Source organism: Gossypium hirsutum, chromosome A01 (assembly GCF_007990345.1).
Source record: "Gossypium hirsutum isolate 1008001.06 chromosome A01, Gossypium_hirsutum_v2.1, whole genome shotgun sequence".
Taxonomy (NCBI): domain Eukaryota; kingdom Viridiplantae; phylum Streptophyta; class Magnoliopsida; order Malvales; family Malvaceae; genus Gossypium; species Gossypium hirsutum.
The window spans coordinates 106,115,637-106,132,395 of record NC_053424.1 but is presented as its reverse complement, the minus strand read 5'-3'; the positions used below and the strand labels follow the sequence as shown (position 1 = coordinate 106,132,395).

The following is a 16,759-nucleotide window of genomic DNA, read 5'->3' as shown; positions in this document are numbered from 1 at the left end:
ACAAAACAATGTAAAGAAGAAACGGAATAGCTATTCGAAAACGGAGCAGGGAAAGGAGAAAAAGAAAAGAAAGAAAAATAAAAGGAAAAACTAGGGTTTTAAGGTTTGAAGTTTTAATAGGTAAGTCAATTAAGCCATTTTCTTTTATTTTTGATATTTTAGAAGCTCTAGAATAAAGTTTTATTGAATTTAAGTTAAAATTTTGAAAGTTAATAGATTTTTAAGTAGGGTTTATGTTGAACAAATGATGGAATTGGGGGTTTATTTGATAGAAATTTTGATTGGAATTGAATAAATGATTGAGTTGTAAACTAAGCTATAAGTTTTGAGTTTTAGGAATTAAATTGAAATAAATTCAAAATTATGAAAATATGATAAAAATTAAATAGTTAAATGTGAGTTTGGCAAGAAATTGAGTACCAAAAATATATGAATTGAGAAAGAAAAATATATAGGTTTAGTTAGGATTAAATTTGAAATTAAAGTAAAAGTTAGATAAAAATTTTAGCAATTAAATTGTGTTGTGTTAATGATTTTGAAATTATTTTAATTGTTTGTAGCTAATATCGAGCCTGAAGCATCAGCCCAAAAAGGAAAAGAAAAGATCGTTGAGGATTAAATCCGAAGAGAATTCTGGTTTGTATCACTATAATTCAAACTTTTTCATTATTATGTGTTTAATTTACTAATTATGTATGGTAAGTATTTTAAGGTAAGTGTTTAGTAAAATGATATGTATGGTAAGTATTTTAAGGTAAGTGTTTAGTAAAATGATAAATTTATGATTGAGTACTGAAATTGAGACTGATACTGAACTGAATTATGGAATATTGAATATTGTTTGGAATACTGAATTGAATTGTGAAGTTACTGAATATTGTTATGTGTACTGCATTGAACTGTGAAATTACTGAAGTAATGAATTACTGCAAATACTGTGAAACTGATTTAAATAGGGAATTATATTTGATACTGAATTGAGATGGAAATTTTATTGAAAAGTGAATTAAATACCCTATTAACTAGTCGGGCTAGTCGGATATAGTTGGCATGCTATAGGATATGGAAGAGTACGGGTTTTTACCGGCTTACTGATCAGGCACTTATGTGCTGACTACTGTTACTGTTACCGTTACTGTTACAGATTTAGCACTTTGTGTGTTGAATACTGTTACTGTTACTGCTACCGTTACTGATTACTGTTTAGGTACTGTGTACCGTTAAGGCACAATGTACCGTACTGGTGTGTTGGTTGGAATTCGTGTATCCACCGAGTCCGAGTCAAGTTAATAGGGACAAATGAAATAAATTTACTGATACAACTAAATTTGAATGATATGACATATGTGAAAGGTGAGAATTGAAATAAAGAAGTAAGAATGGTATATATATAATCAAATGATAACATAAAAAGATTGAATTGTTCATTAAGTGATGATAATTGTAATGTAAAAGTATGTGTGTGATTTAATGTATTTAATTATAAATTGAATTATAGTGATACCACTGAGTATATGTATACTCAGCGTACGGTTGTTTCCGTGCGCAGGTTGTAGAAGTCAAGTACTAAACCAGCATCCAAAGCCAGACTCGACTTCAACAAACTTTTGGTGATGCATATTTTCTTTTGGTAATGTGGCATGTACATAGGATGTGTATAAAGGTTATTATGTTTTGAATATAAATGGTTAAAAATGTTAGTATTACAAGTCTAAGAATTATAATGAAAGAAGTTTATCCATTTCAATTTAAATTAGTACATTGATAAATTTAAATTGATATTATATTGATTGAGTTTGATTAGAAGGTATTTAGAATAGAAAATGAGTATGTGAAATGAGTTGGTTGAATTTGTTATATTTGAAATGGATACGGTTTTAATTGCAAGGGGTTTTATGTAAAAATAAGCAGAAATGTTGTCGAAATTTATAAAAAAAAAATTCTGAAGTACTTGAACGAGCCGCGTTTCACTTTTAATACATGTTTTAGACTTCGAAAGTTCATTATAGGGACTTAGTTATTAAATTATACTATGAATGTTATTTTATTTGTGAATTATTCGTAAGTTGTCTGATATGTCTGGTAATACCTCGTAACCCTATTTCGACGACGGTTCAGGGTTAGGGGTGTTACAAACACTTATAATTTATCCAACCTAATAACTATTTTTCTATTTCCTAAAATATTAATTAATTAATTTTCTCAATTAAATTATTTTTCCAACCTAATTCTAATTCCATTAAAGTCATGAAAACTTTACCATATTAAAATTTTATGGGAAAATATATTTAATTGCCTCATTTAATAAATTTAAAATTACTAATTAATTTAATTATTATTTCAAACTTTAATTATTTAATTGTAATTAATTAAATAATAATTTGAAGAAATTAATTTAATTTTTATGTCATCTTTTGTACTTAGCGAGAAAACACATATACTACATATAATGATACATGTGATCTATTTCTCTTAATTATCGTTTTCATTCATTCCATAGTATTGGTTCTACATGCAATTTGTTTTAGGTTATATTGAGTTAGTGGGGAGACCGATTGGACATTTATAATTAGGCTTAAATAATTTGTAATGAAGTTCCAAGTTTTAGCCTATTAAGTACAACATTATTTAATCATTAAGTCATTCCACTAAAGAACCATGATTGAATTTCTTCCTTATATTATATATCATTACGAAAGCAATTCAATAAGTGTTTGTTCAATGAATTTATCATAAGTGTTACTCTCATAAGATATAATTATTTTCTTTATGTTAAATTCATTCACCAAATATGATCTTATTATCTCATGGTAATTATTACATTTTTTTTCATGAACCTGGAATGAACTTGGACACATGTTTGTCCATGTTCATTCATTTCAAAACTTATTTTTTTTAAAAGAAAATTTATAAATTTATAAAAATATTATTAAAATTTATAAAAATAGTAAATAAATTTCAAAAAAATAAAAAATAATAAAAACCATTTAAAAGTTAATGTCTAGAATGAATCTGGACATAATGTTGTCCAGCTTTATTGAAGATGATTTTTCTAAATTATATAAAGTTTAAAAATATGAAAAGTTGTTGTTGTTTTTAAATATAATATGTGTATCAATATTTTAATTCTATTGGTACTAAAAAATATAAAAATATAAAAATATTGTTTTAAAAAAAATATTATAATTATGCAAAGGGAGAGAATGGGTTGAACCCAAATAAGTTGGCGTCTCTTGAGTTTCTTTTTCCTTTTAAGCCCATGTGATTATTTGGTTGACATAAGTGTTTATTATATGAGAAATTCAAATAAACCATAAATTTAATTGAAAATCCCATCCTAAAACTAAGACAAGTAGTAGCAAAACAAAGCAACTTCACTTTTTTAATTTCCCATCATCGTTTATATTAACCACCTTATCTTTGTTATACTTATTAACTTCCCTTCAAATTTTTCTAATGCCTTTTTAAACTTTATTTTTTAATGTCCTATAATAAACTTTAAATTTATTTTAGTATATATATAAATACATTTTTATTTTTTATATATTTATTATTTTTTTAATTTTCTTATATTTTTATATTTAAAAAATTTTAATCAAATATAATTTCTTTAGTATTTTTCATATATGAGAACAGAAATTATCTATGTTACATAAAAACCAAACAGATCCTCCTTTTATCTTCTACATATTTGTTCTAACAAAATATCAACAACGTTACCATAAATATCACTGGATATTTTTAAATATCATGAAGATGCAAAACTAATAGAGTAAAGATGTTTGGGGGGATGTTGAGGTTTTGAGAGCTGTTTATTGTGGAGGGAGTGTCAGCAAGCATTGTTAGGAAAGGGATACTTCAGGGGGAAAAAGGGTCATAAAAAATGCTTCTTTTCTTTTGATATGATTAATTTTTTGATAAAGAAAAGGGGCTGATAAAAATAAAATAAAATAACAGAGAGTTACAGAAGGCAAAGAATAAGGCTACTCCACACTTAAAGTATTGGGGAAGGTTTATGTCAGTTCAATTTGTACAAAATCAAAATACCAATCTCTTTATTGGCAGTGAGGAAAACAACTAAAAGGATTAGGATGGAAGTTTTTGCAAGTCCTTCCCCATAGTGGAAAATTGGCATGCTACCACTTCAATCATATCAACTTACACATTAACCTTGGCCACCATAGGTGAATTGTGGTGTTGGTTAAGATATATATATATATATGATATTTTCTTTGAGTGCTGTATTTTGAGTTCGGGATTTAAATTAAGATTGTGAATGCATTTGTAGAAATTATTTAATAATTAAAACTCAAGAACTTTTTAAATGTAAAAAACCAACAAAGTTTGACAGCTTGAATGTTGTTATTTCCACAATGAACAACCCACCTAGATTTTTCAACTTGTGACAAAGAAAATGAAGTTTTTGCTAACATAGTGAACTCATAAAGCAACAGCCTAAAAAATTAATCAAAAACTTAAAAACGATAGAGCAAAGTAAGAGAGGTAATGGCATTATCCAAGTCGTAGCAATATTACTTGTGACATAAAGTTAGGGGTGAAGTCAAAATCTTTTTAGAGATTAAGTTAAAATATAATTTCATCGTTGTATTAATTTTATCTTTATAATTTTTAAAAGGGTTATATTAAAATTTTAACATTTTTAAAGATTATTATATATTAATTTCAATTTTTTATTTTAAGGGAGCTAAGACTCTTACCTGCTCCTCTCTTTGCCCCTGTATAAAGCAACAGTATTGAAGCAATCAGGGTAACAGTTAAATTGCGCACCTTGTTATTTAGAAATATCGGTTCCATCTTTATTAAAAGGCTATGCACTAATAGTTACTGGGACTAAATCTTGGAAGTTTGGTCTGATAGACCTGCGAAAGGAAAATGAGTTATTGGATCACCAGAGATAGCACTTCAAAATGCTCTTCTCTACTAAATAAATAAATAGTAAAAAAACAATGAGAATTGAGGAAATACCTAAAATTATAGGAAGAATTGGAATTGGCTAATTTCTTGTCATTAGTCGAAAGGCTAAGTAAGACAATGTGCATCCTTAGCAATGTGGCAGTCTTTGAGACATGACTTCGTTAATTTCTCGTAAACCTTTCTTAACTGTTGGAGGCTAAAAGCTATGACTCGAAATTTGATTTGTTGCACATTATTATTTGTGAATGCATTGAACCTTCTGAGCCATCTATTTCTTATTATAATGGGTCGGCATAACAAATCACTCTTACAAAGGCTCAAAATGTTTATTTTCTATCTAAATTGCCTTTGTACATTATCTACTATGGTATCATAATTATACAGTCTTGTACTTTCTATCCTTCACTGTCTCGACAATGGTCTAAAAGTCGTAGGGGAGAAAAAGGAAAATACAATAGTTTTACCCAAACAAAATCTAGTTCTAGCAGGTCTTGCCAGGCGTATGATTCTACTTTTGCATAAATATTCATACTTAATCTGCCATTTTTTGTCCATTTATCATGCACTAATCTTCAGCCTATGATAAACTTTCATGCTTCGTTATCGTGTTAGGTACTTGGGTTCAAAACTGAGGAGATTTTTAATATGAACAGAGCGACAAACGTGTTACACATTCAATAGTGTTCACCAGCATCATTGGATCCAAAACAGTTCGACTTTCTTCAGTTTATCCTCTCCTATAAAATGCCCTTTATTAAACAATCTGAAGCATCCATCATTTTCATCTTCGCTTTCACTACCAACCCTTTACTTCCCTTTCACTACCATATTTTCTATCTTCCATTGACCTTACGGCCATGTTGCCTAGGAGTCGGACTATGCCAAGCAGGATTCACCATAGCGTCGTAATATGCGATTCACCCCTCCATAGAATACTCTTCCTACTCTATTTTTGCAGTCCTCCACTTGTTTCTAACATTGATGTCCATTTATGCTTTAGGTCGAAGAACAGCATGATATCAAGCACTACTTACAAGTAGAAGTGCAGCCTAAAGCTCAGAATGAGAGTGAAGCAACGAACACTCCACCCGACTATTCCAAGTGCTTCGATGATGATGGCCGCTTGAAGAGAACAGGTACCGCTATGACATAGTTGATATGCAACTCTACAAAGCTTACAACCTTTTTTTTTCTTGTCCTTGACACAAAAACTAACACGTGCATGCAGGCACTTTTTGGACTGCAACATCGCACATTATAACTGCGGTCATTGGGTCAGGTGTTCTGTCATTGGCATGGGCCATTGCGCAGCTTGGTTGGGTCGCAGGACCGACTGTCCTTGTACTTTTCGCCTATGTCAATCTCTACACTTCCAACCTTCTAGCAGAGTGTTATAGGTCTGGTGACCTTGTAACTGGACAAAGAAACTATACCTACATGGAGGCTGTCAAGGCACACTTAGGTAACTTAATTAGTGTTTGTATATCTGCTAAAGTCGTGCCAATATTATTGATATACCCTGTTATTACAGGAGGATGGAAGGTCAAGTTATGTGGATGGATTCAATACTTGAACTTGTTTGGTGTTGCAATTGGGTATACAATTGCTGCATCAGTGAGTATGATGTGAGTTATCTTGCCTAAGTACATCAACTACTCCATTCTGCTTTAGGAATTTCATTAGTTTCAAAGCACCAAAATCAAGCTTATGTAATATAATCCCTTTTTCCGAGCTTGTTTAGGGCGATCAAGAGATCGAACTGTTTCCACAAGAGCGGTGGAAAAGATCCATGTCATATGTCCAGCAACGGGTATATGATATCATTTGGTATAGCAGAAGTGATTTTTTCTCAGATACCGAACTTTAGTCATATAGGGTGGCTCTCCATAGCTGCGGCTATTATGTCATTTACATATTCCTCGGTTGCCCTTGGACTTGGCATCGGCAAAGTTGCAGGTACATAACATGGATAGTAATCTATTGGTACCGTGCATTGAGCGTTTTCAATATCTGAATATAAATGAGTTTTGGATTCTTTTTTACAGAGCACGAGAGGTTTGACGGAAGCCTGTTAGGTATCAGCATAGGTACAGTAACACATGCTGGAACTGTTACTGGTATGCAAAAGATATGGAGGACTTTGCAAGCCCTGGGAGCTATTGCTTTTGCATATTCCTATTCTGTAATCCTTATTGAAATTCAGGTATTGGAGGATAATTAGCACTTCATGATGTAGAAATGTTGCCTGTAACTTAACATGGCCTATGCTTCCGCAGGATACGGTAAAATCACCTCCAGCAGAGTACACGACAATGAAGAAGGCTACATTATTCAGCATCACTGTAACAACTGTGTTTTATTTACTCTGTGGTTGCTTTGGATATGCAGCCTTTGGTGATCTCTCTCCAGGAAATCTTTTGACAGGGTTCGGGTTTTATAACCCTTACTGGCTGCTCGATATTGCTAATCTAGCGATCGTCATCCACCTTGTCGGCGCATATCAAGTATTTTGCCAGCCCTTGTTTGCATTTGTTGAGAAATGGTGTGCTCAAAAGTGGCCAAACTGCAACTTCGTGACGGCAGAATATGAAATACCGACCCCTTTCGGTGGTGCGTATGAACTCAACCTCTTCCGCCTAGTATGGAGGACGATATTCGTTGCACTTACAACTCTTATAGCAATGCTGATGCCATTTTTCAATGATGTTGTTGGATTCCTTGGGGCAATGGGATTTTGGCCATTGACTGTTTATTTCCCAATTGATATGTATATATCTCATAAGAAGGTTGGACGAGGAACAAGCAGGTGGCTTGCTCTCCAAATAATAAGTGTGGCATGTTTCTTTGTCACAGTGGCTGCTGCAGTTGGCTCCATAGCTGGAGTTGTGCTGGATCTCAAGACTTACAAGCCATTTAAAACTAGTTATTAAGAGAGACATGAAGATGTTGGTAGAAATTGCATGTATTTGAATGTGACTTGTGAGCAAGAGCCGCAAAGTTTATGATTCTATCGGTTTTCAAATCTATCAAATAAAATTTCTGTAGTGAATAAGGTATCTGTTTTTCCAAGTTTAATTATTTGAATAGTTGAAATTTAATTTCTCTAAAATTTTTTACTTTAAGAATAATTTAATAAATGAAATCCGATTAATAATCCATAAAAGAATGTCACATAATCTAATTTAATATAATTCTTTTGTCAAGTTATTAACTGAATTTTAATCATTAAATAAAAGATAGAGATACTAAAAGTAGGAAAAAATAAATTTTAAATTACGAAAGGCATAAGGATCGAAAGCGTAATTAAATCATATTCATTGGCAGAAACAGACCTAAAAGAATTAATCCTTATTGAATCATTAGACAGACATACAAATAAAAAACTGCAGCCTCTTAATTACCTCTGTATCAGCTATATTATATATGGTTTTTATCTCACATTGGGGTGCATGGCCTTACATATCAGTAGAATTTAATACATTCAACCACAGAGAACCAATCATCAAACTTGTAGCTAAATATTAAACCGAGTTTTAGAATGTATGTGGGTTTCACAACACTATTGGGGTTTAGAGTTTAGAGCCTTTCTTGTCTTTAATGAAGACAGACCAAGCACTTCCATCCAGTCAGGGATGAGCCAAAATCCATGGAAATATGTTCATTATTCAATCAAATCCATTCGGTTTATTTTTTATTTTAATTTTATGTCGTGGGTTTTTTCAGAGTTGGATCAGTGCTGGAATTTGTCCATCATCGATTAAAATTAAAAATTATTAATAATTCATTAAAAAATAAAAATAGCAAAAGGAAAATCGATTCAATCAATTCGTATTGGCTTGTGGATCAATCAATTCAACCTTTTATCTTGAAGTGATACTTTAACTGATCCTTAATTAAATCAATTCAACTAATTAATTCGTTCCAATTTCGAAAGTCATTAAAATCAAATTAATTAGTTTTATATTACTCTATTAAATTTGTATGTTTTAAATTTTTCAAAAAGTATATTGATCTACACTTCTTTTATTATGTTGATATTTTTTTTGTAATTTTATATGATCTTTAATTAAAAAAAACTAAAAGCTATATATCCACCAATCAAGCCACTAGTTCAGTGGTAAATGTGTTAATTTTAAGTTGATTGATGTGAGGTCCACTATAATATATATATATATATATATATAAAGATAAGTCTTTGTTACAAATTTCCTATATTTGCATGGTATTGTTTAAAGAGTAATTTATTATCAATCAATAATACATTACCTAATTTGAGTTCAACTCACTCACAAACTAAGATTAATCTTTCCACTAAGACTTTCTTCCTTCAACTTAATTACAAACTAAATAATTTTTATACAAATTATTTACCCAAAGAACAAGTTCCTAACAATGAACAGATTCGAGGAGGCCTTTTTGATTTTGCCTCGGTTTTTTGGAAGCCACCTTTGAATGGATGGTTTAAACTTAACATGGATGGCTCGTTTTTTGAGAAATCAGGAAAAAGTGGGAGTAAGCATGCTTATTTGGGATCACAATGGCAATTGGATTGTAAGGAGTTTCCATTATATCCCATGTACAACTAGTGTTGAAGTGGAACCTTGGACCCTTAGAGATGGACTTATGCTAGCTTATGAACTAAACATCTTAAATCTTGAGACTGAAGTAGATGTTACCATTATTATCCATTTTATGAAAAATACTTCTATCCCTAATCTCACTTTATTCCCTTGATTTATAAGTGTATGATATTCCTTGTAGCATATATTTCTCAAAGGGAACAAATGTATCGATACCTTAGCACAATTAACCTCTTGATTGACTGAATCATCAATTATTGGATGATGCCTAAAGGAATTTTATATATCCAACCTTGCTTTAATAGGTTAATAAAATATTGTTCCCTTTCGAAAAAGAAATATTATTTCTCAATCATACATTTAATTTGACAAGGTATGTGGATTTACAGCATTTCTCATCTTGAAGACAGCCCAAGCAATTTCAATTGCATGTCCTGCAACATCAGGCTCTTTTATTATTATTATGAGTTTCATCACTAGTGGACTTGGCTGCTATTTACCCTATTCTTTCATTCCAATAATTCAAGCCCAGTTAACCAAAAAAACCTACGAAGGAGAGCATAGGTTGGTACAATTTTCAATAACCTACCCATCATACCATATCATATGAATCACAATCACAACATTTTCATTTTTTTTTCTTTTCTTGTTGCTAACCATTTACAAATCCTCCACACAGTTTTAACACAAGATCCAAATCCAATATGTAATTACATGATATAACTATTCATTAAGAATTCACTTTGAAGGTAAGAAATCTGTTTTTTAACATGTTGTATTAGGTAAAGATTATGTCTACAGTAGGAATCCTTTCCATGTGCTTCTAATCTCTTGGGTCTTCACAAGTAAATATTATATATATATGTACATTTTATTCAAAATTGAGTCAATTATTCAATAAATTCAAATGAATTGTTGAAGAAGATTTTGACTTATTGGAAGCCAAACGATTAATTGGTATAAATGTTAGAAGTAAAACACAAAGGTTGAAAAGTAAGTTGTAATAGTCAAATGAATTGTTTAGTTGGTTGAGTATTTATTAATATCGTGATAAATATTAGAGATTGAATCTTATCATCAGTTTGAATTATGTTTGGGATTCGTTGTTATTTTTCTCAACAATTTCGTCTCTAAGATTCAAACATGCATTTTTCCTTAAAAACGCAATGTGTCTTAACACTACATTTAATACTTTTTGAAGTGTTTGATGGTATACCCTAACCTTAGATTGAGTTATCCTCATTGCCTAAACTTTTTTTTCCTCTCATAAAAAAGAAAAATGAGTAGCAATCAAACCCTTTTCCCCATAAGCTCTAGTTTGTACCATAGGATAGGACCTTCGGTCCAAATTTGTGTAGGGTGGTTGCTTCTTCATATGCCAAACAAGTACTAAGAATTCCCTTAATTTATGGATGTTCTTCAGCTTTCCTATCCCAGCAGAAGGAAAAGAAAATAAAGAAAAGTGGCCCAATATTTATTTACTCTGGACTTTATCTATTACATAAAAACTTGGAATTTTATGCAACTAGAAATCGCCTAAACCGTAAGCATTATTTCATGGCACTGATAAAGGCGGACCCCAAGAGGGTCTTCATTCCAACACGTCTGATTAGACAATATTGACATGGATGAGTCCAAATTGACTGTGGTCGACCCACCAATTTTGTTTCTTCACAATGCTAGCTGAAAGGTCCCCCTCCACCATGAAACAGTATTGGCCACCATCTCCTGCTTGATTATATAAAGAAATTAAAAGCTACATACGTGTATGGGTCCTCTCTCTTCTATCAATTTTAAAGGATCATTTTACGGGGTTTATATGGGGGCTAGATGACATAAATATTAGATTGAAAGCAAAGATCATGACAATCTAAGGAGATGATGTCCATGGCCCTGCCCTAAGACAACTCAAAATACAATTTAATTATAAATTATTAATGATAAAAAAAATTGGGATTATTCGTTTTCACCTTTAATTTCCTTTATCTTTTGTGCTTTTATCGGTTTGAAAAGAAATTAAAGAACAGACTTCGTCTACTAGCTCACTCTGATGATGGTGTTCAATGCTTATTCAAAATTTCGAGTTAAATAAAAGAATAGGTTTAAAAAAGTGCAAGGCATTACAAACCTTTGTTTTTGGGAGCTTTAAATGTCATTTTTGAATTATGATTTTAAAACAGTAAATATTTCATTAAATTTTAAATTGTTCTTGTACCCTAGAAAGTTAGATTTCATGTTGACAAGGGAAACCTACCCCAATCGCGGAGTAAACAAAATCACTGATAGGATTCAAACACCATTACTTCCTATGGTCTAAGCTTTTCATACATAAACTGATCAATATGTGGGTAAAAGCAACAGTGACAACCTTTTCAACCACCATATAAATTGATGGTTACTTTCAAGCCATGAGCCACAACCAGAAAAGTCAACAGAGCAGTTGATTGATAATGAAATGATAGTAATTTGAATCCACTGGTAAAAAGTTCAATCCAGCTTAAGTTCGGATTCTGCCAAAACTAGTGTAATAGAAACTATGGATTGGATGGTATCAAACAAAAAAAATGCAAGTAAAAGAAACTATGTTACTGCAAGAATACTATATGCAGTAAATGCTACAGTGATAGAGATTTCTTTGTCTCATTATTTCTTAAAACTAATCTGTATGTATAAACTTATCAAGCTTATAAACACACACATTAAGAAATATATATAAGGAAGTAAAATTAAATGGAAAAACTCACACTAAATCACCCTGAAATCCAGTTTTCAGAAGGATACTCTAATCCTATCCCTGCCGAAGAAGAAATAAAACACACAAAAAAGTAACAAAGTGCTTCTTCACCATGCGTAGTAAGTTCTACACTTACGCTAACTTAAAAACTCAGTGACCTACAACTCGCCTTGCATTGATCAAAAACTACATTGATCGAATGATTACCACTAGCTTACAAGGGATCGAGTTGGGTAACTAAAATGGGGCTCCTCACCACATGCTTGTTATTCCCATCTGTCCTTGTCAGCGACCTGAAAACAACTTCTGCATCATCCAACACCAGATGCTTGCTATCTACTGTTATGGTTACAAAAAAGCTTGTTTTCTTCACCATCGGTGTGAACACCAACTTCATCGGATTCACTGTCACCGTTACCCCTTTTAGTGCCCCTATCTTTGTAATGTAAACCACATTTGCCTGACCCACATTAGTCACCGTCCTCATGAATGTCTTGCTTGTTCGACCACTTAATGTGGTTGAAAACAATGCAACAATTGAAGGATAGTTAAGGTTCTCAGGCAATGGCTTCTTCATTGGACAAACTGCTGGAGACCGTGTAACTACTTGTACTAACTTAGGATTATAATAACCAACTTTCATAATCATGGTTGGTAATGTCATAAATAAGTTTCAGATCTATTGCTCGATCGAGATTTAGATGCCCAGCACCAAAATCGTAAGGAGTCGATGGCTTCTTGGTTGCTTCATTGATCATCGGCTAATTCTTATTATCAGTTATACTAGCAGTAGTCATTATAGTAGATCGATTTGCAGTTGGACTCCAATTAGGGTGTGCAGATTTCAGCAACGTTGTTGCACCACTAACACGGGAGCAAGCCATAGAGGTTCTTGAGAGGATGTTAAACTCTGTTTTCCTTTGATTAGAATCTAAGTCAGTTGGGCCAAAAACATCAGTCCAATCAGCCAAAATGTTAACCCCAGGAGCAATCAAATCCGGCTTAAGAATTTCAAGGTTCAACCCATTGGGTCCTCTAGCGGAAAAGGAAGCCACGACCAGAGCTGGCTTAATGCCGATCACGGTACCCTTAACATCAATGGTAGCCGTGGGATTCGGGGACGATGAAACATATGATTTCATGGCATCCCCTTCGTCCGACCCGAGAGAACAAGTGGGTAGAAGGTAGGCATTGTCGACCAAGCCTTCACCATTTGAAGCACCATTGGCAAGAATCATGCCTTAGATTTAAATAGCGGTCCGATATCGGAATAGCGGCCGTTATATAGCGGTGTCGGCGCTGTCCGAAACTGCTATTGCTAAAAATAGCGGTGTGAGGCCGCAATTTAACGGGTAACGGCCAATTGCGGCAATAACGGGCTGCTATTCCCGTTATTCTCCGTTACAGTAAAAAAAATCATCTCTTCTCTGAAACAAAATCTACAGAAACACAATAAAACAAAAGGGCAGGTTCAACTAGAGAAGATAGGAAACATCGGATAATTAGGATTTTAATGATCAGTTCAATTAAAATTCAATAAAAATCTGCATTCTTGCTTGCATGTCTTTAGACTAGGATTTAAGAACAGAGCCCAGAGGCAGGTCCTTCAAAATTTGCAGAGTCTAAAAAATCAAGAGAGGGGTTTCGGGTGCGAGTGAAACTGTGAAAGCATGTTTAAAGCACTGCATGGCCACTCACCTTAGCCCAAACCCCAAAGAGCCATCTCCGATTCTCCAGTCTCCACTCTCCATACCAAGTTACCAACAACAGTTTGGACTTGGAGAGACGAGTAGACGAGACGACCAAATGCTTCTGTAATGTATTGAAGAAAGAACATAGAAAAATCAAAACCAAAATTAAGAACAGAATAATGAATATAAGAATTGGGTTTTTTCAAAACCAAAAGCAAAGGGAAAGGGGAAGGGAAAGGGATAAAAAATAGGGTTTGTAGTTTACACGGGTAAGGGAAAGATCAAAGATCTTAGCTGTTTTAACTTTTGAGTTTTTACCATATTTTTATTTATAATTTTAAGTTTCTTTAAACTCTATTATTTAATTAATATATCGGTTGATGTCATGAATTTTTTTAAAAATAAAATTAATGAGACTTTACGTTATATTTTTGTTTCAAATTGAATTTAATTATCTATGAATTGCAATGTTAATTTGTTATATATATATAGAAATTTCTTTTTTTTCTTTTTAAAGAATATAATTAGGATTTTAATGAATTGTAATGTTAAGTTGTGTTCTGATATCAATATATCATATTAATAAAAGTTCGTGTTAAAAAACATTCTAAAAATTATTAAAAATGACTTTTTATAATTATTATGTTTTACAATAAATTGTGCGAATTTAAAAAAAATTTACGACCGCAATACCCGCAGTGACCGCAAAGCATTCATTATGTCCACAACCGCAATAAACACAACGCGACCGAAAAATCAGCCGAGACCGCAATTTAAATCCCTACACCACCAGCTTCCTTCACAACCATGCCTTTAGCCACCATTGGGTTACTCTTTCGATCATAGATTATGATTTTTCCCTTAACAACATTTGGATCAAGTGAATTCTCCATGCATAAAGAAGCTGAAAGTACCTTAGATTTTTCAAGATAAACCAATGGATACATCTTTCCTTTTTAACTGCTAGTCGGAGTATAACGAAACGCTGTTTAACCTCCGCCCATCACTGAGGATGACATCAGCGGAGAAGTTTCGGTCGATTGTTCCCGCTCTAACGGTCACCAACCAATGAGCAAGGTTGGTAACGGACATTAAGTTAGGTCCATCGTTTCCAGTCGAGGATGAAACAAATACCTCTGGCGAAACCGCACCGTATGCTCCAATTGCGATGGGGTCGAGATGATATGTAGTGGAGATTCCATCTCCTCCACCGACAGAAATTGAAATTACGTCGACGACATCGTTGACAGCGGCATCGAAAGCGGCTAAAATGTCGAAGTCGAAACAACCTGAACTCTTCCAGCATACCTTGTAAACTGCCAGTCTTGCTTTCGGGGCCACACCTTTCGCTATTCCGGCAGCGTAACCTCCCATGCTGGAGCGAAATGCATGTTTTCCGGCGGCAGTTGAAGCCGTGCAGGTCCCCTGACCGTTAGCATCTTTGGGTGACATAAATTCAACTGTTTCGTTGATTCCGTCGATTGGACCACCCGGTCCCACCGTTGCTTCATGAACTTTAGAGAAGAATCTTGCACCGATAAGTTTGCGGTTACTGTTTTTAGCAACGAATCTGGCTCCGGTTTAGCAAACTCCCTTCCAGCGAGCGGGAGGCGGTCAAAGATTCGTGTTTGCGAAGCTTCTCCTTTCGGGCTAGACTCCGGTGTCGAAGACTCCGATTATAACATCAGAACCATAATCGGAATTCGACCAAAGCCCGTGTTGGTTTCGCAGGCCCAGGAACTGAGAGGAGCAAGTGGTGTGAAGTTGTCGGTGGCGATTTTCGAAAACAGCAAGCACTAAAGGGTGGTTACTGAGGGAAGCAGCATGGGTTTCAGTCAAACAGGCAGAGAAGCCGTGGAAGACAGTGTCAAAGGTGTGGAGGATTCGAGTTGGCTCAGCGAACTCGGAAGTGTACCAGTGATAGTGTGTGGGGAAAATGGACGGCTTTGATTGAGAATCTACACGAAATATGAAGGTTTTAATGGCTTCATCAGTGGAAAATGACTTCGAAAAATTAGAGAAAAACAAAAGAACAAGCAAAGGAAGAAAACTGTAGAGTAAAGTAGCCATTGATGAAGAGAGAAGTGAACTAGAGTGAGTTTCAGGAGATGAGAGTGTTATGAGAGAGAGTATCTCATTATTATCTCTTATTATTTTCCCTTAATTTAAAAACTTTAATTAATCAACGACAAAACTGCCTTGTTTGACCGTTCAAAATTAACGGGTCTAATTCTACTCTAGTCCTTGTACTCTTTCAACTTCAAGAATTTAAACCCTCTGTTTACCTTGTTTAAAAACCCAACCATCCAAAGCACAATATTTTCGGTTCTACAACAACAATTAAAAAAATGGTAAAAGTTAAATGAAAGTTTTATAACTTAGTTATTTTTTTACTCGATTTCTAATTTTTATCAATTCTAAGTGATTCATTTAGTTTCAATTTCTTTATCCAAACTGAAAATAACATATTAAACGATTTTCGATTCAATTACTTTTATCGGCTAATTTAATCAGGTTTGAACAGCAATACTTATTTGAAGAATTTTTATCTAACACATAAATGACAGAAGTTCAACCAAGGTCGTTTGGTCCGATTAGTTTTTTTAGAACCAAACAAATAGAAGACTAAGTTTTTAAAATTAAAAGTAAGGGATTAAATTTTAAGAATTAAAGAGTACAGGGACTAAAGATAAATTAAAACAAATAAAAGAGAAGTGAGATTTTATTTTCATTTTTTTAATCTTAATAATAAAAGAGTATGATTTGTAGGAAAGAAATGGGGTAGCTGAGGGATTATGATATTATAATATGACAAAATA

The 16,759-nt window shown here is 33.2% G+C and overlaps 1 protein-coding gene, 1 long non-coding RNA gene and 1 pseudogene across 2 annotated transcripts; 1 reads left to right on the top strand and 2 right to left on the bottom strand.

Annotated features, from left to right (window-relative positions):
* Nucleotides 1–5,679: 5,679 nt before the first annotated feature.
* Nucleotides 5,680–7,979, top strand: LOC107917131 (amino acid permease 4). The gene is made up of 7 exons (XM_016846515.2): nt 5,680–5,840; nt 5,936–6,071; nt 6,164–6,397; nt 6,467–6,560; nt 6,677–6,891; nt 6,981–7,138; nt 7,212–7,979. Exons 1-7 carry the CDS (start codon nt 5,793–5,795, stop codon nt 7,863–7,865), a joined length of 1,539 nt encoding a protein of 512 aa, XP_016702004.1. The 5' UTR covers nt 5,680–5,792; the 3' UTR covers nt 7,866–7,979.
* A 2,958-nt stretch (nt 7,980–10,937) lies between these two features.
* Nucleotides 10,938–14,078, bottom strand: LOC121229086 (uncharacterized). Its single transcript, XR_005926584.1, has 2 exons — nt 13,948–14,078; nt 10,938–11,243 (listed from the first exon to the last, which is right to left on the bottom strand). It is a non-coding gene; the product is annotated as an uncharacterized lncRNA (long non-coding RNA).
* On the bottom strand, nt 11,941–13,952 carry LOC107916778 (subtilisin-like protease SBT1.6; annotated as a pseudogene).
* Nucleotides 14,079–16,759: the final 2,681 nt, after the last annotated feature.